Consider the following 26,941-nt stretch of genomic DNA (forward strand, 5'->3'; position numbering starts at 1 on the left):
TCATGTGGAGTGTTTGTGATACAAACCAGGCAACATCTCAGCTTGAGGAACTGTTGCTGGATTTTTGTTTGCTTGGTGGATAACTGCTTGTCAAATTATAGTTTGGGGTGCAGAGTCAGGAGGAGTGAGGGTGTGAGACAGCGAGAGGCTCTGACCATAGATTAACCATTGAAACTCAGGTCCCACAGGACCCAAAGTGTGTGTGTGCATGTGTCCGCACGTCTGTATCTGCATTCGTGTGTGTCTGTATGTGTGCTCGTATGTGCGCATTTGTGTGACTGTACGTTCCTTGTCTGACTGTGTGTATGTTTGTACACACTTTGGAAAACCCCTTCCCAGAGTAGCCTGAATGGGCACGCTGTCCTGTGTGTCAGTGCCACATTCCCAGCTGTCCTGTGTGGCTGAAGTGAACACAGCAAGGGGACTAGAGACCAGTGAGACAGAGGCTCTGGTTACATCCTGCTCCTAACTACTGATTTGGGATCAGTTGTATTCAGACTAGTTCTCAATTAAGTAATTTTGAGCTAAACAACACAAGTCCAGGACCAGTTGTTACGGGTACAATATGGCCGCAGGGAACTGGACATTCCCTGTTATAAAGTCGCTATTTAAAGGGGTGGCAGATGAAGCACCAAACAAGGTCTTTGTGTGTGTGTGTGTGTGTATTGTCCATGTATTTCCGTGATAGAGACACTTAAAGTAGCAGATCATTGGATCATTAAGCTCCATTGTTTTTTAAATTTTATTTAGTGGGTAGATCAGCTTTAATATTGCAAAGCTCCATTGTTATTGGAGTCCTAGTTTATATTGAAAGAGAGAGAGTTCCATGTCACACTGTTCTGTGTTCTGGTATGATTAGAACACAATTTAAAAACCTACTCAATTATTTAGCAATTCAAAGAGGTATAGGTGTTACTTTGTTTTTGTACCTTACTACATTTCTATTGACGATTTAGCCTAATGAATTATGGCTGATATTGATATAGTGTATTATGACTGCCTACGGAGGATTATAGTGTCACATACAGTATATACACTATGTTCTTTAAGTCTGTAATAGGTATTACTGTTGTAATATTGTACAATGACAGTTCAATATAATTTTAAACTCTAAACTAAACTAAAAGTGTCCATAACAGCCTTTAATAACTATGTCCTATATAGAGAGTACATACACGAGGTCACTCTTGCTATACAGATGCAGATGGGGCCTCACTTATAGGAACTGTGACCTACAAGAAAGGCCTCGCTAATTGTGTCAAGGGACTACAGCAGCTGAAAGAGATAGAAACTCCATCAGAAGTTTCAAAGTCCTCCAAAGAGCTAAGTCACAGACTGTGTTCCAAATGGCACTCTATTCCCTATATAGTGGACTATTCCCTCAAAAGTAATGCACTAAACAGGGAATAGGGTGTCATGTGAGACTCAGTCTCAAGATGACATAGCACGCCGCATGCTCACATACTCATATGCAGTCTGGGGAAGATGTTTGTGGTTGGACCAGTTCCTATCATTCTCACACATTTGCATCTGTTCAGTAAAAAGAGGGTGATTCTATGAGAAGTTTAATTCAAGAATTCAATTGGTTGTGTTTCAGATTGTAGCTTTGTACAGCAATCCTTATTTGACTGTTGCATAAGACCCACACACATAGTGTCACACACACGGCCCCCAAATAAGCTATGGTTGGGGTTGACAGGAATCCCCCCCCCCCCCCCCCCCCAAACACCTACACAACTGCATGGTTGGTCTATATGTGAACACACAGCCCACCTGCATGGAGTGGAAAAAATATGGTGTCACAAATCCCTTTAGCTGAACTCAGCGCCCTTTTAATAGAAACAATGGCTGACTACCTACATTTACAAATCCATGAATTTCAAGTCAGATGACGTGGCAAAACAGTTCCTGGCGCCACTAGGTTTCCATTAACCGGGTGTCTACGAGATCTGTCCAAGTCATGCATTTTTTCAGCAATGGGAAAACTTAGCCTGACACTTATCTAGACAGACTACAGAATGGATAAATGGGGCCTTTAATCTCATGTGTATCCAAAAATAATGGGAAATTCCCATAGAGGGAATTCCCAACACGTATGGTTTGCTATGCGCTCTGGTTCACTTGAAAGTGGAGCGTGGCAGCTCTATACTAGGGAGCTGTAGATCATTATTAGTTATAGGGGGGTGGAGGTGGTTGATATTATTGTCAATTTCTTTTGTTTGTTTATTTTATAAGAAAGACCAGTTCATTGGCTTAGAGTGATTTTCCACTTGCTGGTACAAAACGCCATTGTAGAGTATAATAATGAACCCCCTCCCTACTGATTACAAGCTACAGGCAACCTTCAGGTCTGATTCCCTCTAATATCCCTATTGCCTCTCGCCCCTGTCATAATTAGAGCCCTGCACCGTGTACTAAAGACTCAATAGCACCATGATATTTTTTAACCCCAGCCATCACGGGCTAGGGATAGAGACCAAAGCGGAGGCCAAAGCCAAGGATTGTCAGGTTTCTTCAAAGTAATAGTGATGCAGATAGGGTTTTAAAAATTATTTTAGCTATATAAAAAATGTAGAATAAGAGTAATGTCATACATGTGGTCCAGTATGGCTCAGTTGTTAGAGCATGGCAATTGCACCGGGGTTCTAGCGTCGATTCCTGGGACCACCCATACGCAATGCTTACATTTAATTTACCTTTATTTAACTAGGCAAGTCAGTTAAGAACAAATTCTTATTTTCAATGACGGCCTAGGAACAACTGCCTTGTTCAGGGGCGGAACGACAGATTTTTACCTTGTCAGCTTGGGGATTTGATCTTGCAACCTTTCGTTTACTAGTCCAATGCTCTAACCACTAGGCTAACTGCCACCCCATGACTGTAAGTTGCTTTGGATAAAAGTGTCTGCTAAATGGCATATATTATGTATCATACATGTTCATTTTCGTGAACTTTGGACACCGAGGGATTCCTGAAAAAGGAAATAAATAATACTTTCATCAATGTATTATTGTATAATTTACAGTAACTTAAATTATGTTTCACAAATACCAGAGCAAATGTTAATGTCCTTGTCTAGTTCAGGTAGTCTTTCTTGTATGCCCTCGCTTACTCAAAAGCAGATGTCCGTTCTTACATCATTGGTGATTGATAGCAAACACACTGTACAGGCAGGCAGTCAGTCGGTCAGCTATTCATTACAGAAATAAACAATGACTAATTTCAGCTGTGCTGTCTCTTCAATCCATAATGTTTTTACTTCTCTCTGATGAAAATTTCCCGCATTTCTTTCATCTGACAAATGTGTATGAATAGTGACTATTCATTGTGAAACCCATCTGTGATAAGAACAGTTGATCCTTGAAAAATATGAGGAAGCAAGCAATAAGGGAGAATGTCCTACTGTTAAGGTCATTGTTATTCAATTCCTCTTCCTCTCTTGAAATGTTTGATTAAGTCACTCCAACTTGTTTTATATTTTAGTCACTTAGCAGACACTCTTATCCAGATTGACTTACATTAGTGCATTAATCTTAATCTTAAACTAGGTGAGACAACAACATATGACAATTGTTGGAAGTACATTTACCCTCAACAAAGTAGTTTTCATCAAAGTAGGAAAAGACAAGTGCTGTGGAATTTATTTAAGATACTCTTTAAAGAGGTAGGTAGTTTTAAGAATTAAGTTTATGGGGGAAAATCTATATTTGATGAGTATGTAATGTTATGAGAACACTTTACTTACAATGAGCATTATAATGCACTGTAAGACCTGTCATAAACATGTATGGCCCATTAGTCATTTGAGGCAGTTGAAAATTTGCTACAAAGATTGACATAATATATTTTTTATCCTTATAATACGACATCAAAAAGGCTCATACATGCTTATAACAAGTTATAAAGCCTTATACCTGTCAGTTTTAAGTAGGTGTTAGTCTGCCTCACAGGAAGTCTGCCTCACAGGAAGTACATACTGGTTATTGTGTGACTGTGACCTCATTCCTGTGTGAACCCTTAGTGCAAATGTGCAGTTCCTCATACAGTAAAACAGAGAGCTAATCTACCTAATAACTAGTTTGTCTAGCTATTCATATGGAAATGAGCTCAGATGATCAAGCACTGTTGAACGAATCTCGCTTGGTGTCATGTGACATCAAGGGTGCTTGCTCAACCGCGCACTATGACGCTTGGCAGGATGTTAAACAAAAAACAAAGGAAGTTCAGAAGATGACAGAGAGCCTCAAAAAGGTCCCTTTTTGTAGGTGTCATTTGAAAGAGAAAATAAAATGAATGGGGGTTGCCATTGGGGGCTAAAAATCATGTGGTTTGTCATTTCAAGAGCACATCTTTCTGGGCCCCCTATGAATGTGCACTGCGTTCATTTTAGGTATGTTAACAAAGTATTCATACCCATTGAGGTATTCCACATTTTGATGTGTGACAGTCTTAATTCAAAATGGATTAAATTGTTTTTTCTCCCCCATCGACACACAATACCCCATAACGACAAGGTGAAAACATGTTTTTATACATTTTTGTAAATTAGCACACCCCTGAGTCAATACATGTTAGAATCACCTTTGGCAGTGATTACAGCTGTAAGTCTTTTTGGATAAGTCTCTTAAGTGCTTTTCACACCTGGGTTGTACATTATTTACCCATTATTCTTTTCAAAATTCTTCAAGCTCTGTCATTGCTAGATAACCATTGGTTGTTGATCATTGCGAGACAACCATTTTCAAGTCTTGCCATGGATTTTCAAGCAGATTTAAGTTAAAACTCAGGAACATTCACTGTCTCCTTGGTAAACAACTCCAGTGTAGATTTGGCCTTGTTTTTTAGGTTATTGTCCTGCTGAAAGGTGAATTCATCTCCCAGTGTCTGGTGGAAAGCAGGCTGAATCAGGTTCTCCTCTAGGATTTAGCCTGTGCTTAGCACCATTCTGTTTATTTTTTATCCTGAAGAATTCCCCAGTCCTTAACAATTACAAGCATGCCCATAACATGATGCAGCCACCACTATGCTTGAAAATATGGAGTGGTACTCTGTAATGTGTTACTGGAATCACCACAAACACTGTATTAACAAAAAGTTAATTGCTTTGCCATTTTTTGCAGTATTAATTTAGTGCCTTGTTGAAAACAGGATACATGTTTTGTAACGTGTTATTCTGTACAGGCTTCCATCTTTTTCCTCTGTCAATTAAGTTAGTATTGTAGAGTAACTACAATGTTGTTGATCCATCCCGTCTTCTATCACATCAAATAAACTCTAAATATTTTAAAGTCACCATTTGCTTCATGGTGAAATCCTTGAGCAATTAACACTTATTTTTTTACTGCACAAAGAGTGAGTCCATGCAACTTAAGCACATTTTTACTCCTGAACTTTAGACTTTCTATAAAAAAGGGGTTGAATACTTGACTCAAGATATTTCAGCTATTCATTTTTAATTAATTTGTAATAAATTTCTAAAAACTATTCCACTGTCATTATGGGATATTTTGTGTAGGCCAGTGACAATTTGTTTAAATTTAAATACATTTTAAATTCAGGATGAAATGTATAAAAAGTCACGGGTGTGAATACTTTCTGAAGGCACGTTCACACATATTACATTTAGAGTAAATATAATTTAATAAGAATATAATAAGAGGGACAGACAACACTAACAGTGCCATACATTAGTTTGGTATGTGGGCATCTAGGACCTTCATTTCTACCAGACTACCACGTCATTCCACAAACACACAACCATTTACCCTCCAAGGGAAAACCATCAATTTCATAACACCATCATCAACCACGTTTTCCCCAGAGTTCTGTAAGTATCGAAGAGCGACTTATGTTCTTCTAGAGGACTGAGGGTAAATAACTCACATTTCACCACTGACTGTCATGATAGTCAAGTCAGCCCCTTACCTTTTCAGTCACTGCTACGAGAATATGGGGTCCCACAGGACTCAGTCATAGCTCCACTACCGATTGGTACAATCAGTGGTAGAGATCCAGGAAAGCACACGGTACTCCACATGACTCACTGTCCCGTAGTATAGTGTGGCTGCACACCCCAAATGGAGAAGCATCAGTGATGTCTTTAAATGCCAAACATTCCCTGAGAGCACAACCAGTAAATATGAATCACCTTGAGGAGGACGGTAATGGTGAACAGTTAAAATCACTCAGTATCGAGGGGATGATAGTGCAACAGTATCTTCTTAGCCTACAGCTCTCTAGAATCTATTTTGGTGTTATAATGTGCAGATGGACATGATTTACAATCTCCACCAGAGGAGGTCCATCTAGGTACGAAGGTGAGAATGGATCTCCCCTATACATTTGGGGAAAATATTAAATAAAATAAATACTCCTAAATGAAACTATACTAAATATATACCCCCCCCCACCACACACACACACACACTGCATTAAAGATGCACCACCAAGGAAATAAGCACAGACAAGACACACATCCTGCCATACTACTGTATTCCATCTTTCAAAAAAGAAAGATAAGATTTTAATATTACTTAACAATATGTTAAAAGGTAGCCAGTTTGGCTTCAGTGTTAATACAATATACACTCTATAACAGATTGATAGTGTGTATTGTTCTTTTCTTCAATTTCATTCTGAAAGTATTGTGATACAAGCTGGATACAAGTCAAAAATAGAAGAAAAAAAAGGGTACACTTTTACTTATCGGTTTTGTTAAATGGAACTGAAAAAAAAAAGAAAAGGTTGTCAAGTATTAAGCCAAGCTCCTCTCAGTGAAGTGAAGGTTGTTGGGGCAGGGGAGAGTGCGGCAGACCATGCCCATTCCCTTGTCAGTTAACTGAATGAGATGCCGTGCGAGGAATCGTGGGTAACAAGGGGATAGTAAGCCACAGTAACTGAATGAAAGGCTTTAGTTTAATTCATTAGATATATCTCTTTTTCTCCACATTTTTTTCCATGTGTGTCTGATTTCAGAAAGCATACATAGTAAGCATCTTTTGACTATGAATCAGCCCAAAAAAGAAAAAAAGAAAATGAATTTCAGAACATGGCTTTAAGTCAGGAGAAATGCCCCTCAGACTAAAAGCACACAAACAAGCAATAAAAAAACAAAACAAGTAGAAAGTAGCATTTTGTCATTTTTCTTGTCATTTAATTGAAAAAACAAAACAAAAAAACAATTCTCTCAAGAGTTCTGCTTGAGGATCAGACCAGAGGATGGGTTCATGGTAGAACCGCACAGCAACAAGGAACAAGGCAGCGTGGGTGGGCACAGCAGGGCTAGGTGATGATGGGGTCTGTGATAGCAGTTTGCATGGGGGGGGTGCTGATTGCTTCCTGCCACAGTCTCTTTTTCTTTGCCCTACGAGAGGTTCCATCAGTGGGCGGCGAACGTTGCTTTCTTCAAGCTAAAGTTGGACCAGTTGATGGACAGCCGTTGTCGGGTCTGCCTGGCGGAATCCAAGCAGAACCTGGGGGGGAGGGAGGGAGGGAGAGTGATGGGGAGTTAAAGATCTACTCTAAGCAAAATTTTCCACTAGGGGCATTTGGAGGAGGGAAGTACGCTCAAGCTAACTACCAATTATCTCTCCTTCCTCCTGAAGTGTGCATTTGTTCACTTCCCTTCACTGATTTGAAAGGACTCCACCAATCTAATGCTTTTGTATTTATGGGAAGTGGTGAAAAAGTGCACACTTTCTCTCCACGCCCACAAGCATAAGCTGAGGAATACAAGTAATTTCTTTTAATATTTTGGGGGGATTTAATGATTCACATAATAGATTATGCATAAACTCAGCAACAACAACAAAAACATCCCCTTTTCAGGACCCTGTCTTTCAAGGATAATTAGTAAAAATCCTAAGAACTTCCCAGATCTTCATTGTAAAGGGTTTAAACACTGTTTCCCATGCTCGTTCAATGAACCATAAACAATTAATGAACATGCACCTGTGGAACGGTCGTTAAGACACTAACCACTTATAGACGGTAGGCAATTAAGGTCACAGTTATGAAAACTTAGCACACTAAAGAGGCCATTCTACTGACTCTGAAAAACACCAAAAGAAAGATGCCCAGGGCCCCTGCTCATCTGTGTGAACGTGCCTTAGGCATGCTGCAAGGAGGCATGAGGACTGCAGCTGTGGCCAGGGCAATAAATTGCAATGTCCGCACTGTGAGACGCCGAAGACAGCAATACAAGTTGATGTGATGGTCGGATTCGTTTTTATAATCGAAGGAATGAGAGTTACACCGAGGCCTGTACTCTGGAGCAGGATTGATATGGAGGTGGAGGGTCCGTCATGGTCTGAGGCGGTGTGTCCCAGCATCATCAGACTGAGCTTGTCGTCATTGCAGGCAATCTCAACGCTGTGCGTTACAGGGAAGACATCCTCCTCCCTCATGCGAATAGCCCGGATCTCAATCCCATTGAGCACGTCTGGGACCTGTTGATCTCAATCCCATTGAGCACGTCTGGGACCTGTTGGATTGGAGGGTGAGGGCTAGGGCCATTCCCCCCAGAAATGTCCGGGAACTTGCAGGTGCCTTGGTGGAAGAGTAGGGTAACATCACAGCAAGAACTGGCAAATCTGGTGCAGTCCACAAGGAGATGCACTGCAGTACTTAATGCAGCTGGTAGCCACACCAGATACGGACTTAATTTTGATTTTGACCCCCCCTTTGTTCAAGGACACATTATTCCATTTCTGTTAGTCACGTCTGTGGAACTTGTTGAATCTTATGTTCATACAACTATTTACACATGTTAAGTTTGCTGAAAATAAACACAGTTGACAGTGAGGACGTTTATTTTTTTTGCTGAGTTTATAAACCATCCAGCTTCACTTCAAGCCAGATTCAATTTCAATACTTCGCAGCTAAGCTTTCGGACGGATCGTTTAAGCATTTTTATCTTTAAACAAAGCTTTATGGAGTCAATGCAAAGCAAGAGTAATTTGAGTGAATAGAATTAGGCCCGTACCTTTTGAAATACTCCACCTCCCGCTCAGTCTCGTCCATGTCAGTACTGTCCAGATCAATGTCTTTGGGCAGGAAAACGTCATCTGCAATAAGAGAACACTCGGTCACAAAATGCCAAGCTAACAATTGTAAATGTATGTTTCACATTGTCCCCGTCTCAATATGTCTGGATGTTGTATGCTGCACTTCTGCAGCCCTGAAACTAACCATCCTACAGGGATAAATAAAACTACACAACATAACCTAGCAGAGCATAGCATGCTGACCTATTGAGTTGTTTATCTTGTCAGCCTTCTTTTTCTTGTTCTTCTTAGACTTGGCCTTGGGCTGGGGGGATTCTGCGCTGAGGAGTTTGCCGTTCTGCTGGGGCTGCTCCGTCTGTGAGGCAGGGGGTGGGGAGGGCTCCTTCAAGGGTCCGCTCCTCTCCTCTTTCGCCTGGCTCGCCGACTGCTGATGGTGCTGCCTTTTCCCGTTGCTCCTCTCCTCCTTCCTGGGTCCCGGTGCCAGAGGGGCGACCGGATCTTCTGCGGGAGGCCTGGGTCGGGTCACTTTGACATCTGGTGGTAGTTGTGGTGTACCGTTGGTGGTGGTCGCCTCTGGCATTTTCTTGACCATCATTGTCTCGCTGGCGGATTGCCCGATTGGCTGCTGCTGTTTTGGCTTGGCTTTGCCATTGGCCTCCGTCGGTTGGCGTGCGGTGGAGGAGCCGTTGAGAAGAAAGGGGGCTGGGGAGTTGGGGGCATTTTGGGTGAAAAGGGCCGGAGTAAGGGCTTTCTCCCTGCTGCTCTTTGGGCTGTGCTGTGAGGGGGAGGCTGGGGCCGGGGCTGGGGTCGGTGCTCCACTCGGGGATCCTTGTGGCCAGGGAGGCGCATGAGGCTGTGCAGGAGCTGGCTCTTGCCGTTGCGGAGGTTCTCTAGGACGTTCTGGGCCGTCTGTTTGAGGGGCTGGGGGTTGTTCTGAGGTACGGGGGTAGGGAGCGGGGTGGCGAGCTCCTTGGCCTTATCCTTTTTCTTCTTGGCGGTGCGGAGGTGCTGCAACTCTTGCAGCCGGAGGAGTTCCCGTTGAAGGGCCTCCTCCTCCTCCCGACACCGCCGCTCCTGCTGCTCGCGGACCTCCGCCTCCAGACGCACCTTCTCCTCCATCTGAGACACACAGACAGACACACATACACAGTTCATATCCAGTTGGTCCTTTGCTTAATTTAATAACAAAAAAAACGATGGCTTGAACCAACTCCCCTTTTCAACTAATTCCTTTGCACCAATGTTAAAATTAAACCTTGAAGGGTTAGTTCAGCCCAAATACTAAAACATATCATGTGTGGATTATCAGCGCAACTATAGACCACTTTTGAGGTCAAAATGCCAGGGGTGAACTATTACTTTAAAGTGACACTTTAATCACAACACTGTCGTCTAAACAACAAGGGGTAACACTTGAAACACCTTCAAAATGTTGTAAAACTCTTTAAATCACTACCTTCTTCTGTTTGTGGCGGGCCCGCTTGGCGGCCTTGGAGCTGGAGGCAGGCTTGTTGTCGCTGGCGCTGTTGATGAACTGCAGCAGGTCCTCCACCAGCCGATGGTCCTCCACCCGCCGGGGGTCCTCCACGCGCCGGGGGTCCTCCACGCGCCGGGGGTCCTCCACGCGCCGGGGGTCCTCCACGCGCCGGGGGTCCTCCACCCGCCGGGGGTCCTCCATGCCGTCGGCGGCGCTGTCACGCTCCACCACGGCTAGCTGCTCCTCCCTCTTGGGCTGCTCCTCCTTCCGCTTGGTCAGACGGAGGCGCAGCTTCTCGCGCATTTCCGCGTAGTTGCGGCTGGTGGGCGCCGCCGGGGGCTAGGGGAGGAAACAAGGAAATAGTGTTAGATTATTCTGGTAGTTTCGAGTTGAATTGTGTTTGAATATCAGAGCCCTCAATACTATCTGAGGTGAGTTACCCCCATACAATGTAAAATGTGTCGGGGACCTAATCAAAAGTTCTATTGAAAGTGCCAGCTCTCAAGACAGTGTCCAGCAGGCCATTCTAGTAAAGATTTACATACTGTATTCTACATAATGTCAGTCTATATCAGTAAACACTATTAGACTTCTGTTTCTGACTTTTCTGCAAGTTGATACATAGTATTATACTCATATTAGTACATGAGTATATGCGTATGTGTGCATGTCTCACCCCGCCGTGGCCAAAGAACTCGCAGTAGCAGCAGTCACAGTACTTCCCTTCCTTTTGGTTGGTGGAGGTGGAGGTGGAGGAGCTGTGCTCCGAGCAGCTGTCCTCGTCCTGGCTCTCCTCCCCGTCGTAGCCCTGGTGGTCGTACGCCCCGTTTCCCTCACAACGGTGGCCCTCACACTCGGGGTCACTAGACGGGGTCAAACACCAAGGTCAAAATGTCAATGTCATGCCAATATGTAGTAGTTGAAGCCCCGGTATGTGAATTTCACCCAATAAATATCGGAACTTTCTGTTCTGTCAAATAAAGTGCTTCCAATTGAATGTATTTGTTTTACCAGAAGGAACCGGCGGCAGGGTAGCCTAGTGGTTAGAGCATTGGACTAGTAACCGAAAGGTTGCAAGTTCAAATCCCCGAGCTGACAAGGTACAAAATCTGTCGTTCTGCCCCTGAACAGGCAGTTAACCCACTGTTCCTAGGCCGTCATTGAAAATAAGAATTTGTTCTTAACTGACTTGCCTAGTAAAATAAAGGTAAAAATAAATAAAAATAAACTCAGTTCTGGCAAGTCGGATAAGACAAAGATCTATATAACCAGCAACATTCACACACGACTGATACAAATGCTTACAAGGTATACGCAAGATAAATGTGGGGCACAATATATATCTACTTCATTAAAGAGCTGTGCTACTACATTTTTCACTTAAACGCCGTACTGATACCGATACAAAATGTTAGTAGTGCTCTTAGTTTTAAGAGGTAAAAGACCTGAGCCGGTTCCCCGATGGCAGTACTGCATATTGGTTGTCCAGTGGATGTGTAAGATTAAATAATTATTTCTTTACCATTCTTATGTGTGCGCTCTTTGTAAATATAGGAGAGCCCTTTGCCTTCTCCCGACAATCTTACCACTGACCTGCACAACTCTCTAGGGTATTCTGACTTGCCCATGTGAGGGAGCCAAACCAGGCAACTACACTAAATGTTAAGACAGGCTCAATAAAACAATCTGTAAAAGGACAAACAGATTTACATCAGGCCTTCTAAGTTTACAAAGGAAGTACAGTCTGGATTGGTATTTAGATAACACTGTCCCAAAGTTCGCTCCTAAGTTCAGCTTGTTGTTAACTATTGTACTGATGGTGATTGACTTGGAGCTAGACGGCCGCTTCCTAAAGTCCATGATTAGGTCTTTGGATTTCAGCACCAGAGGTCAAACTTGTCCACTGTGGACTGAATCAGGTCATCAGAATCAGACGTGCCAAGATTAGCAGTGTCATCGGAGTATTTTATGTACTGTATGTTCTCTCAGGGCAGGTGCTCCTACAGTCCTCTGTATAGTGTAACCAGGACAGGAGAGATGATTGAGCCCTATGCTGCACTCACAGTTGAATCTCACCAACAATGGTCTATTTGACAAAAAATATAAAATCCACAGAATGAGTTTAGGACTTAGGTTCATATTCAAAACAGTGCTAAAAACACTGGAAAAGGCCAGAAACACCGTCCAGGCATAGGCCTTAGCAAGGTGTAGTACAGTAGGAACACAAGAACATCGTCCACCCCATTGCTTATAGGCAAATTGAAGGGGGTTTGTATGTGGGAGAGATCCAAACACTCCAGATTTTTCATTATGACAGGCGTTAATGCAACAAGTTGGAAATTGCTGAGGACAGCAGAGCGGATCTTCTTGGGCACTGGGAGTACGATGGATGGTTTCCACAGGGCTGGTACTGTATGCTCCCTCAGTGAGCGATTGAACAGCTCACAGAACACACCTGACAATTCCTTGTGGCAGGAATTCAGTTGCTGATGTTATCTGGGGCAGTTTTGTTTACTGACATTTGATTTAACTCCCTATCAACATATGCTTCCTCTATAACCAAATCAGCTTCCCTTGTGCTAAAGATAATTCACACAACAGCTCATCCTCCTCAGTACTGAAGTCCAGACTATCTAACCTAGAATAAAAAGTGTTCAGACTCTTGGAAAAATCTATGCAATGTTCTTTTGATTGGACATTGAGCTCAGTGTGGTTAGTTGGTAGTCCAGAGAGGGTTTTAGGCCCTTCCAAGTACCCCTCATCTTTCCATCCTGGAATAGTCCTTCACCCTTTTATTTGTAACCCTTTTTGCTTATTTTATTGGTCTGTTCAGCTTCAGCTGAATATGCTTTGATTCCATCCCTATTACCAGAGGAAAATTCTATTTATTTTCTAATTTAATGTTATTTCCGGGTTCCTTTGTAATGCAGGAAATATGATTTGAAAACACTTTTTGAAGAGACCACTGTATCCTCACAAAAATGTATATAATCAGACAAAGCCTCTAAAGTCTCATCCAGTGTGACATTTTCTGAGAACAGTCCAAATCTGTACTGCCAAAGCAGTTTCGCAGCACTGTCCTGGATGTTTCATTCCACTGTTTGACTGATTTATAGACCATTCCCTCTCTGTAGTTTAGTTTGGTAGGCTGGTATGAGGTGGACTGCATTATGAGCCGCAGTGCTTAGAGGAGCCTTCTGAATAAACTGGTGTTTTATTACCCCATGTTGCACATGTAACATATTGCTGATAAGGAAGAGTCTTTTTGAGAGTACAGCTGTTGAAATCACCCAGTTTTACTAAAATCGGGGAGTCCGGGTGATTTTGACTATGCGCTGCACGCAAGAAGAGATAACATCTGCAGTGCAAGTAACATTGGCTGTGGGTAGTACATAGACAAGAATGATAAAGAACTGACCGAATTCACAGGGCAGGTACTTTGGTCTGAAGAAGAGGGATAGTAGCGCCACATCTGATGAGCAGTGCGATTCCAGAGTGGTACAATATACTACAATGCAAGCTAGATCTACTCAGGCTTTTATAAAGCTAGCCAACGTCAGTTAGCTTCACACTCCAGCTGAGACTTCATTCGTACTACGACAGTGGATATTGCTCGACTGCCTGTCGCTAACTCTATGAGGGATGTAGCACGTGGCGAACACCGAATTCGGGATTGAGACAATGCTGAAAAATCTAAAAAGCGATGGCCGATTTTAGTGCCACATTTTTATTTGTGCCCAAATCAAAATTAATTTAGAGTTTTCTTGCAAATTCAGAAGGCTATAGTGTGAAATAGGCCATTAGAAGTGCGGTCTCTTTTAATCTGGCCCTCAAACCATCATGGTCACCTAATAATCCTAATAATTGGCTCATTCGTCACCCTCCTCTCCCCTGTAACTAATCCCCAGGTCGTTGCTGTAAATGAGAACGTGTTCAGTCAATTTACCTGTTAAAATAACGGATAAAAAAAAAAAAAAATATTACGTAGCTTTAATGTCGTCTTTGGTGTGCTGATCAATTTCAACAGCAGCCCCCCCCACTCCTAAAATAATTGTATTAGCCTAGGTCATACAAAGGTGTGTGAAGTTTCAAAGGCATTTTGACATTAATAAATGTATAATGTGCTAGGTATTCTAACATTACTATAGTTAACAAAATAATAAATACAATATTTACTCAGTCATCTTCTTCAATTAAAGGGGATGATGACAATCTTTCAGAGAGGGAGGGATTATGATTTCATTGGTCCTCAAACCACAGCTCAGACACTTCATTCAAGGTAAATGGAGTTAGCCTGACCCGGAGCAAGTTAGTTCTGAATGACTCGTTGCCATAGAAATGTACCACCTCTGCGCTTTTCCCATGTCTAGGTCATGCCTGTACGGTGCTCCGAATCCAGCAAAGCTCAGTTCTGAGTCAATGACGTGTCATCTAACCATGTTTCAGTAAGACAGATCAGGTTGGCCTCTCAGTATGCCCATTGGAACTTAACGTTGGCATGTAGCTCATCCATTTTATGAAGTATAGAAGGGAGCGATGGGCTTCCAATGTTCTGGTTATGAGTAAGACCTAGCTGTGTAGAAGTCCACTCAAAGCATCAGTGGGTGGTTACAATTCAATGCTCTCCAATAGCCATGAAGCGGTAAGTAGGCAGAAGTTTTGCCTTATCAACTGATACAGGATCAGACTTGAATTAAATGGGCAATATTTGTCTTTGGGACTGGGGGGCAGTATTGAGTAGCTTGGATAATAAGGTGCCCAGAGTAAACTGCCTGCTACTCAGGCCCAAAAGAGAAAATATGCATATAATTAGAGATTTGGATAGAAAACACTGAAGTTTCTAAAACTGTTTGAATGATGTCTGTCAGTATAACAGAACTCATATGGCAGGCAAAAACCTGAGAAAAAATCCAACCAGGAAGTGGGAAATCTGAGGTTTGTAGTTTTTCAAGTCATTGCCTATTGAATATACAGTGTCTATGGGGTCAAGTTGCACTTCCTAAGGCGTCCACTAGATGCCATCAGTCTTTAGAACCTTGTATCAGGCTTCTACTGTGAAGGGCGTGAGAATAAGAGCTGTTTGAGACAGGTGTCTGGCAGAATGCCATGAGCTAAATAATGCGCTTGGCCATGAGAGTATACCTCCTTTTCATTTCTAAAGACAAAGGAATTGTCCGGTTGAAACATTATTGAAGATTTATGATAAAAACATCCTAAAGATTGACTCTATACATCGTTTGACATGTTTCTACGAACTGTAATATAACCTTTTTGACATTCCATCTGAACTAAGCGATCGCACATTGAGCATTTGGATTACTGGGCTAAACGCGCAAACAAAAAGGAGGTATTTGGACATAAATGATGGACTTTATCGAACAAAACAAACATTTATTGTGGAACTGGGATTCCTGGGAGTGCATTCCGATGAAGATCAAAGGTTAGTGATTCATTTAAAATCGCAATTTCTGACTTTTGTGAGCACTCTCCTTGGCTGGAAAATGGCTGTATGGTTTTCTGTGACGAGGTGCTGACCTAACAATCGTTAAGTGTGCCGTAAAGCCTATTTGAAATCGGACACTGTGGCTGGATTTACAAGAAGTTTATAATACTTGTATGTTTGAGGAATTTTAATTATGGGATTTCTGTTGTTTTGAATTTGGCGCCCTGCAATTTCACTGGCTGTTGGCGAGGTGGGACGCATATCCCAGAGAAGTTAATGAAAAAAAAAGAAGACTGACATGCCAATGCCTAACCACTGATATAGGCTAGGGTGTACTCTGCCCAGAGTAGGTGAAAACGCACTTTCGTGATGACATTTGCCAAGACAAATATGATTCTTCCTGTTCTGAATCGTTCTGTGGGTTTTTTCTTTAACATATTGTAATGAAACAGCAGGAAGCAGGTCGAGGGTTCTAGCCCGAAGGCCAGAGCGCTATCGACTGTGCCGCAAAAGCATGCTCGAGCGGCAGAGTCGATATCCACGCTTATAAACCCAGAGTCGTTACACGACTCCCTCCTTTCAAAGAGCGCATCCTCACGATAGCTTGCGACTCAACGTCTTATAGGAACGGGCTCACCGGCCAAGCACACGCACAGTCGTGGATGCAAGGTCCGATCCCACTTCCGACACCAATGTAATGAAACAGCAGGGAGCAGGTCTCGAACCCTCGACCTTCTAGCCCGAAGTCCAGCGCGCTATCAACTGTGCCGCAAAAGCACGCTCGAGCGGCAGAGTCGATATCCGCGCTTATAAACCCAGGGTCATTACAATATCATTATATCCAAAACGTCAGATTTTGTAACCTAATAATTCCGATTTAAAAAGCACCGAGCTCTATTGACAGTAGCGTAGCTTTCTCGCTGAAACTTTTGAGGATTATACATTTTTTGGTCATCGTCTTCCAAGTTGTTTTCTGCAGGTCGCAAAAAGCTAAAATTAGAATGACACGAGCTGAATTAAAATGTAAAAGGCTTTGAAAATAAAGCTTGCAGTATGCTCAGGCCTTGATATTTTATCAACACTCGAATGGTCAATGTTAGTATCAGGAGTAGGTTAATCTGATCTTAGATTTGTGATAAAAGGAAACTTAAACAAGGGAATGACCTGCACACGCTGGGCGGGGCGCTAATGGCCCCGTCGGCTGGGGCAGCGGCAGGCGGCTCGGCTGGGGACAGGCACATGCCCTGGTGGTGGGCCTCCATGAAGCCTGGGGCTGGGGTGGCCGTCGTTAGGAAGGGCTGCGAGCCCATGCTGGGGTAGTGGTGCTGGGCGGTGCTGCCAGGCGCAGGTGGCAGGGCTGGGCCAGATGAGAGGGGAGGAAGGGAGGCCAGGCCTGTGGGGCTGTTCCTAGGGGCGATAGGGCCAGGTTGTTGCCTATGGTCCTCTTTACCTATATTGTGAAATACGTCACCTGGCAGAGAAAGAAAAAAAAATGCATACGAAATGATGCACATTCAGCAGCTGGTCAGTGAAGATCGGAGACAATTTACATGAAGTCATCTCAAATGCCCCAATGGAGGAAATACATTTACAATCTATCAACACTAAGTCACTATATTATATTCTGACCTCTGCGTGTCTATTGTGTATTTGGAACATGTTAAATTACAATCAATACTGCAAACACTTTCCCTTTCTCAGGCAGCTTTCCTGTGACATCAGTACATATCAAGGAGATGTCTATGAAAAGAAGCTAATTCAGGCCATTATGGTGGAAAATAAGTATTTGGTCAATAACAAAAGTTTCCCAATACTTTGTTATATACCCTTTGTTGGCAATGACTGAGGTCAAACGTTTTCTGTAAGTCTTCACAAGGTTTTCACACACTGTTGCTGGTATTTTGGCCCATTCCTCCATGCAGATCTCCTTTAGAGCAGTGATGTTTTGGGGCTGTTGCTAGGCAACATGGACTTTCAACTCCCTCCAAATTTTTTCTGGCTAGGCTGCTCCAGGACCTTGAAATGCTTCTTACGAAGCCACTCCATTGCCCGGGTGGTGTGTTTGGGATCATTGTCATGATGAAAGACCCAGCCACGTTTCATCTTCAATGCCCTTGCTGATGGAAGGAGGTTTTCACTCAAAATCTCACGATACATTGCCCCATTCATTCTTTCCTTTACACGGATCAGTCGTCCTGGTCCCTTTGCAGAACAACAGCCCCAAAGCATGATGTTTCCACCCCCATGCTTCACAGTAGGCATGTTGTTCTTTGGATGCAACACAGCATTCTTTGTCCTCCAAACACGACGAGTTGAGTTTTTACCAAAAAGTTATATTTTGGTTTCATCTGACCATATGACATTCTCCCAATCTTCTTCTGGATCATCCAAATGCTCTCTAGCAAACTTCAGGTGGGCCTGGACATGTACTGGCTTAAGCAGGTCGACACATCTTGCACTGCAGGATTTGAGTCCCTGGCGGCGTAGTGTGTTACTGATGGTAGGCTTTGTTACTTTGATCCCAGCTCTCTGCAGGTCATTCACTAGGTCCCAACGTGTGGTTCTGGGATTTTTGCTCACTGTTCTTGTGATCATTTTGACCACACGGGGTGAGATCTTGCGTGGAGCCCTAGATCGAGGGAGATTATCAGTGGTCTTGTATGTCTTCCATTTCCTAATAATTGCTCCCACAGTTGATTTCTTCAAACCAAGCTGCTTACCTATTGCAGATTCAGTCTTCCCAGCCTGGTGCAGGTCTACAATTTTGTTTCTGGTGTCCTTTGACAGCTCTTTGGTCTTGGCCATAGTGGGAGTTTGGAGTGTGACTGTTTGAGGTTGTGGACAGGTGTCTTTTATACTGACAACAAGTTCAATCAGGTGCCATTAATACAGGTAACGAGTGGAGGACAGAGGAGCCTCTTAAAGAAGAAGTTACAGGTCTGTGAGAGCCAGAAATCTTGCTTGTTTGTAGGTGACCAAATACTTATTTTCCACCATAATTTGCAAATAAATTCATAAAAAAATCCTACAATGTGATTTTCAGGATTTCGTTTCTCGTTAAAGTGTACATATGATGAAAATTACAGGCCTCTCATCTTTTTAAGTGGGAGAACATGCACAATTGGTGGCTGACTAAATGCTTTTTTGTCCCACTGTATGTACAGATCAACAAGACATGGAGATGAAGTGACTTTAGACTATGCAGATATGGCTCTGCTCCAATACCCACACTAACATACTTCTTAAAGCTTCTGCATGCAAGAGTGTATTATGAAGACATTGTGATATTATTGTTTGTTTTGGACTGTTTGTTCGGGCACTATTATTTTTTTCGTTGAGGCAAAACGAAGTCGGTAGCCGAAGTCTACGCCCCTTCGTTGGTGATTGGTCAACAGTAGGTATTCTTCAAGTCTTTGTTGTCCTTCTACAACATACCTTTTAATCGAAAAATGCTGCACCAAACATCTTAGTTAAATGTAAAATTGCACGACTAAGATCTTCGTCAAAAACGTCAAAATTAACAGACGGATTTCTTGAGTTCTTAGATGAATTCTGACTACAGCGTCTCAAAATGGACAAACAGTACTACTGCTGCTTTTATGAAATATTTCAAGCGAAGATCTTTTAAGGGAGTACACAAGCACACTAGTTCGGTTATGAAGCATGCTGACGCCTTTAGAATTAACCAAACGTATGCATGTGGTGGTGTGTTAGTATGGATATTGGAGTGTAGCAGTGTGCCATCGGGATAGCCCAAAGCTGCGCTCCTCCTCCTCTTCAGTTTTACCTAAGGAGTTGGGTCTTTTAGATGAAACTTGGATGTGATTATTACTTGACTGGACAGTGGTTGCTGTGCAGGAGACTGAGGCGGTGGAGGCAGAGGTGGCCATCACCACTTTGTTGGCCTCCAGGAAGGCATCTTGGAAATTGTAGAGACACTTCTTCTTGGCGGTGTTCTTCCTCTCCCTGGGCAGGGGCTGTTGCTGCTCCGATGGCGAGGGGGGGAGGAGGTGAAGGGGGGTGGACTCGGCCGAGGCGGTGTGGGCATGGTCCCCATAGCCCGAGGAGGGGAGGGGCACGCCGGGGTGGTGGGGTGATCCCAGCATGTCCCCTGGAGATGAAGACAAACATTTTATTTGTATTTATTTCACCTTTATTTAACCAGGCAAGTAAATTAAGAACAAATTCTTATTTACAAGGATGGCCTGGCAAAAAAACATTTGAAAAACAAGAGTTTGCCGCATGTGTAAGATCCTGTGTAAGTCTAAAGATTTAGACGGGCGAGAAAGAACATCGGACAAACAATAAGGATGGCTGTCACTGTACACAAAGTTCAAGAGTACATTGAATTCTATAGCACGAGGGTGGAACAATTCTACTATAGTAGAATGAACACTGAACCTTGTCAGGACCCATCCTTGTGTAAACTACAGAGACCAAGTCAGAAGGAGGAGGAGCTGGGGGAAGGAGGCTGAAATGGGAGTGGAATGGGACTCTTACAACAAGATCAGGCATGTAGTTGCAGGCAATGGAGCTGGGAGCTGAAATAAAATAAGCCCCTCCTCCGTTAGCCTACATCAGGGATGGCAGAATCATCTTTCTCTTGGAGAACTACTTGGTATGCAGGCTTTTGCTCCACCCCCATTGTACCATACCTGATTTAGCTAATTAAGATTAATTATTCAGTGTAAGCAGCTGGTTAGTAGAATCAGGTGGACTATATTAGGTTTTGTAGTGAAAGTCTGCAGTAAGTCTGCGGTAACTAGCTCCGTGGTAAAGTTCCCACACAGATCTAGGATCAGCTTTCCCTCCCCCAATCTTAACTGTAACCATTAGTGCAGAAAATGCTAAACAGACCAAGTACCAGCGTCAAAGAGCGATTTCACCCTACACCAGCTCTCCAGGAGGAAGGTTGGTCGTCCATGGGCTAGATGAAGAGGTATGTTCTCACCTGGCAGGGGCTCCTGCAGCAGCACTGATGGGTTCCAATTCTTCATCATGGCAGCGTCACAGATGTTCTCGAACTTGAGCGAGAGGCACTGCAGCGAGCTGTTCCAGTCGCCAGCGCCTCCGCCAAAGCAGTTCTGGTAGACGTGGTCCGGTAGGGAGGGGCTGAAGGCCTGCTGCTTGGGCCCTGTGTGGCTCGATGTGGGGGAAGGGGGGAGAGGCTAGGAACAGGATAGAATAGTTCCGTTTGATCTTACAATCTTGATGGTTGTACAGTTGTCTCATAAAACTGAAGGGCCTCTGCGTTACTCTGGACCCTGACCTCTCTTCTGAAGAACATATCAAGAATATTTTAAAGAAGAGCAGCTTTTCTCCATCTTCTTAAAAATAATCGACAACTTTTTGTCCAAAAATTATGCAGAAAAGTTCATCCATGCTTTTGTCACTTCTAGATTAGACTACTGCAATGCTCTACTCCCCGGCTACCCGGATAAAGAACTAAATAAACTACAGTTAGTGCCAAACACGGCTGCTAGAATCTTGGCTAGAATCAAAATATTTGATCATATTACTCCAGTATTGGCTTCCTGTTAAGGCTAGGGCTGATTTCAAGGTTTTACTGCTAACCTACAAAGCATTACATGGGCTCCTACCGTACGCTACAGTCACAAGACGCAGGCCTCCTTACTGTCCCTAGAATTTCTAAGCAAACAGCTGGAGGTAGGACTTTCTCCTATAGAGCTCCATTTTATGGAATGGTCTGCCTATCCATGTAAGGACGCAGACTCGGTATCAATCTTTAAGTCTTTACTGAAGACTCATCTCTTTAGTAGGTCCTATTTTTTATTTATTGAACTGTTATTTAACTAGGCAAGTCAGTTAAGAACAAATTCTTATTTACTATGATTGAGTGTAGTCTGGCCCAGGGGTGCAAAGGTGAACGGCAAGACACTGGAGTGACGAATCGCCCTTGCCGTTTCTGCTTGGTTGGCTCCCCGCTCTCCACTGGGATTCTCTGCCTCTGCCCAAATTACGCGGGCTGAGTCACTGGCTTACTAGTGCGCCACCATACCGGCCCTACGATGGGTGCAGTATCTATGGTGCAATAGTCTGTGCCAGGGGGCTTGGTTCAGTCTATCCTATCTGGTGTATTTATCCTGTCTTATCTGTTGTTCTGTGTGCCTGATGACTCCAGCCTAGCTCCTCTCTAGGGTTCTGCCTATTGAGAGTTTTTCCTAGCCAAATAAATGTGATTGATTGATAGTCCTAGACTAAAAAGCATTTTCCATTGATCTTGCTTTTTAGTCCAGGAGTACGCTTAATCTGGGTTCGGGAAACTGGCCCTTGGTGCTTGGACCCTCAGCCCATATTAATTCTGTGTCTGTGAAAAAAACAGCCAAAGTAATGCCAATAAATGCAATAAGGACACAGAATCAACTATATTTGCTTGGACCCTTAGTCTCACAGGATATTTTCAATAGTGACAGCTTTTTACAACACTTGGCACAACCAAGCTGCAATCCCTCATAGTAGATATTAGAGGTCGACCGATTAATCGGAATGGCCGATTAATTAGGGCCAATTTCAAGTTTTCATAACAATCGGAAATCTGTATTTTTGGACACCGATTTGGCCGTTTTAAAAAATATTTTGAACACCTTTATTTAGTCTTTATTTATCTAGGCAAGTCAGTTAAGAACACATTCTTATTTTCAATGACGGCCTTGGAACGGTAGGTTAACTGCCTCGTTCAGGGCCAGAACGACAGTTTTTACCTTGTTAGCTCGGGGGATTCAATCTTGCAACCTTACAGTTAACTAGTCCAACGCTCTAACCACCTGCCTCTCAATGCACTCCACGAGGAGACTGCCTGTTACACGGATGCAGTAAGCCAAGGTAAGTTGCATTAAACTTATCTTATAAAAAACATTCAATCATAATCACTAGTTAACTACACATGGTTGATGATATTACTAGTTAATCTAGCGTGTCCTGCATTGCATATGAAGTGCGTATCGTTGCTCCAATGTGTACCTACAACCATAAACATCAATGCCTTTAAAATCAATACACGGAAGTATATACATGTATTTTTAAACCTGCATATTTCGCTAAAAGAAATCCAGGTTAGCAGGCAATATTAACCAGGTGAAATTGTGTTCATTGCACGCAGAGTCAGCGTATATGCAACAGTTTGGGCCGCCCAATTTGCCAGAATTGTACGTAATTATGACATAACATTGAAGGTTGTGCAATGTAACAGGAATATTTAGACTTATGGATGTCACCCGTTAGATAAAATACGGAACGGTTCCGTATTTCACTGAAAGAATAAACGTCTTGTTTCCGACCATATTAATGACCTAAGGCTCGTATGTCTGTGTGTTATCATGTTATAACTAAGTCTATGATTTGATAGCGCAGTCTGACTGAGTAGCAGGCTCGTAAGCATTCATTCAAACAGCACTTTTGTGTGTTTGCCAGCAGCTGTTTGACTTCAAGCCTATCAACTCCCGAGATTAGGCTCGTGTAACGGATGTGAAATGGCTAGCTAGTTAGCGGGGTGCGTAATAATAGCATTTCAAACGTCACTCGCTCTGAGACTTGGAGTGGTTGTTCCCCTTGCTCTGCATGGGTAACGCTGCTTCGAGGGTGGCTGTTGTCGATGTGTTCCTGGTTCGAGCCCAGGTAGGGGCGAGGAGAGGGAAGGAAGCTATACTGTTACACTGGCAATACTAAAGTGCCTATGAGAACATCCAATAGTTAAAGGTTAATGAAACACAAATGGTAGAGAGAGAAATAGTCCTATAATTCCTATAATAACTACAACCTAAAAACTTCTTACCTGGGAATATTGAAGACTCATGTTAAAAGGAACCACCAGCTTTCATATGTTCTGAGCAAGGAACTGAAACGTTAGGTTTCTTAAATGGCACATATTGAACTTCTTTCTTCTCCAACACTTTGTTTTTGCATTATTTAAACCAAATTGAACAGGTTTCATTATTTATTTGAAGCTAAATGGATTTTTATTGATGTATTATATTAAGTTAAAATAAGTGTTCATCCAGTATTGTTGTACTCGTCATTATTACAAATAAAGAAGAAATCGGCCGATCAATCGGTATCGGCTTTTTTTTTGGTCCTCCAATAATCGGTATTGGCGTTGAAAAATCATAATCGGTCGACCTCTAGTAGATATGAGCTCATTTGACCTCGTGGCATATATCCATGGAATTACAGTGAAACATCCAACCAAAAAAAAAGGTATAACAGAGTTGAATCACTTCCTTGTGATGATGTAAATCCCCTGAAGGGAATGTATCAATGGGCGAATTCGTTTTGCATGGCCCGGTGCCCCGTTTGGGTGGAGATTTCACTTAAGGACCAATGGAATGGTCTAAAATGAAAAAACTCCACCCACCCACTCCACCAATGAAAAGTTTCCAAGGTGAAAACACCCAAAATTACCAGTTAAGAGGGATGAGAGGTGTTACCACTCAAATCATATCCTTAAACTTAAATAATGTAAATACCCATCACTTTTCTAGACAAAGTATAGCCAATAAAGTGTCTAACTAGGGCTGTGACAATAATGGAATTTTTGGTAACAATTGTCATGCAAGTGACAACTGTTACTCAATTGTCGTTTTGTTGAATAATGTTTTGAGCTTATAATGAATCTTTGAAAATTTGCTACAACATACCTAATGAATATAACACAGCTTTGGTGACACCACTGTCTCAAAAACAAATGGTTTTGACTGATTGGAACTTTTGGAAATTCAGCTTCTCCTCCCGACCTCTCGTAAAATGATTACCAACTTTACCCAATTCATGTAAAAATGAAAAACTGCTATTTGGCAAACTACACATAGTTCAATCCCCCATTCTCCTAAAATGAATGTACTAATACGATGACGATTATCATTTTTTTGTTCATGGTCATTGTCCATAACTGATTATACAATAACTGTGCTAGCCATATCTGTATGTGACTATGGCTGTATCCCAACACCCATAAATGACTTCCATTCGTTGTCTCCTCTCCCTCAAGACCATTGAAATGGTTTTCACCCATCAACACTCTTACAGAGCAGTGGTAAGATCAGTAAGGGACACAAGTAAAGGAAGCCTTTCAAGACTATTGGTGCACAGCCTGTATCTGTTGAGCATTCAGGAGTTAATATAAGCTGCCCCTAACCACTGACACAGGGTGAGATTTCATTCACCCCGCCCCCTCGGACACCCAAGGTCAGTATTGGGAGTAGGGTAACATCTACCCTTGACCCTTGTTGGTGGTATGTGTGTGTTCACTCACCTTGCTGTGTGAAAGGGGGGGGCTGGGGTAGAGTGTTGGGTGCAGCAGGGGCCGGGGCAGGTGGGAGAGGTTATGCAGGGGCAGGTGGCCGTGGATGTGGGGGTAGAGGTGGAGGGCAGAGTGGTTGGGGGTCTGGTTGTTGCCCTCAGTGAAGAACTGATGGTGGTGGCCGGAGGGGGGCGTGTGGATCCGGCGGGGGGAGAGAGGGGGAGCTGGGCCCAGGGGGGAGGGAGGAGGACAGGTCCTGGTTGCACACGTGGCACTCACAGGCGTGCTGTTCCACCTGGAACGAGAGAGAAACAAGATGGCTACCGTGAGTTTTACTTCATTTGCACCCGTGTGAACATTTTACGCTAGATGGCGACATACACAATCGGCTGTGTTCCCCATGCATTGGAATCTATTCAAATCGAATAGAATCTTTCTCTAGGTATTCCATATCTCAGTAGGTTAATCTGACTCCAATTCTACCTCGAGCCCTAGTTGTGTAGTGTGGTTGTACCTGTTGCTGTTGGTAGTAGGGCGGAGGGCTGTTGCTCTTCCCTGGGGAATGCTCCCTCCGCTGGCCCGGAGGCTCCCCGCAGCTCTCCTCGTCAGCCTCCTCCTCGTCGCCCTCCGACGAACTACTGCTGCTCCCTCCAGGAGACTGGAGGGGGAGAGAGAAATCGTAAGAGGGGATAGTGAGGGGAATGGAAAGAGAGAGATGGGAGGAAGTGGCAGAGGATGAGAGAAAACAGAGGGAGAGAGGAGGATAGAGATGGGAGAGAGCAAGGAAGCAGGAATAACTAAGAGTCAAATAACATTTCCTCAATCAAATCTGTCCCAGTCCAGGAACTTGGACAGAGAAATTGAGCAGGGAAATGTGTTAAACTTGCATCAAGGGCACCATCACTCACGGTGTATGGTAAAGTTTCCCCAGATGCTGATCTTGGGCCAGTTTTGCATTTCCCCCACTAATGGTTAAGGTCAGGATTGGGGGAGGGGAAGAATATCCTAGATCTGTACCTAGGGTAAACTACACCCCGGAGCCGTCAACCACCCACACACCTCAACTTTGAGCGCCATGTTCTCTCCGCCACCATTGAGCTCGCTGTGCAGGCCGTTCATGCCGGCCACCACCCCTGGGTCCTCATAGCTGCCCATGGGGTAGATGTCCGCAAACTTGCCCAACAGTGGAGGCACTTCATCGTCGTCACTACCATTGCGAGGAGGAGGAAGGAGAGATAGGGAAAGAGAAAATAATAAAGGTGAATATCAAAACAGGAGTGGCCCTGTTAACAGGATAAAATGATTATAGGAAATGACATTACATGATTGGAGAGCACATACCCGATAACAAGGAGTTATAACTACATATACCACAAGAGTAACCATAACCACAATAAATACATTATAACAACATCAACTAGATATTGGGATAAATCCTGCTGGTAGCATGAACTAGAGCTGGGCAATCTGGACCCAAAAAATCCACATCACGATAAATTGGATGAATAATCACAATAATGATAATTGAACAATAACTTTAACAACAGTTATTTTTTGTAATATTACCCTTAAAACTCCTACTTTGAATATTGTAGCTATCAAATTGTCCCATTAACTACCCGTAGTAGCAAACTTATTTCATACTTCACATTTAATTTCTTTGGGGTAGGGGGCAGTATTGGGTAGCTTGGATGAAAAAAGTGCCCAAATGAAGCTGCCTGCTACTCAGCTGTAAAAGCTAGAATATGCATATAATTAGT

General features: G+C 43.2%; 1 protein-coding gene across 1 annotated transcript in view; it reads right to left on the bottom strand.

The window, feature by feature from the left end:
* Window positions 1-6,478: 6,478 nt before the first annotated feature.
* Window positions 6,479-26,941, bottom strand: part of LOC115145801 (protein FAM193A-like) — a 46,682-nt gene continuing 26,219 nt past the window's right edge. The window contains 13 exon segments of the mRNA XM_029687340.2: window positions 6,479-7,472; window positions 8,984-9,065; window positions 9,249-9,788; window positions 9,791-10,124; window positions 10,462-10,821; window positions 11,159-11,345; window positions 17,090-17,396; window positions 19,758-20,036; window positions 20,877-21,093; window positions 25,194-25,361; window positions 25,363-25,476; window positions 25,696-25,839; window positions 26,241-26,388. Of these exon segments, the coding sequence (XP_029543200.2) occupies window positions 7,379-7,472; window positions 8,984-9,065; window positions 9,249-9,788; window positions 9,791-10,124; window positions 10,462-10,821; window positions 11,159-11,345; window positions 17,090-17,396; window positions 19,758-20,036; window positions 20,877-21,093; window positions 25,194-25,361; window positions 25,363-25,476; window positions 25,696-25,839; window positions 26,241-26,388 (2,974 nt within the window). The 3' untranslated portion in view covers window positions 6,479-7,378.

This window comes from Oncorhynchus nerka, linkage group LG18 (genome assembly GCF_034236695.1).
Source record: "Oncorhynchus nerka isolate Pitt River linkage group LG18, Oner_Uvic_2.0, whole genome shotgun sequence".
In the NCBI taxonomy this organism is placed as follows: domain Eukaryota; kingdom Metazoa; phylum Chordata; class Actinopteri; order Salmoniformes; family Salmonidae; genus Oncorhynchus; species Oncorhynchus nerka.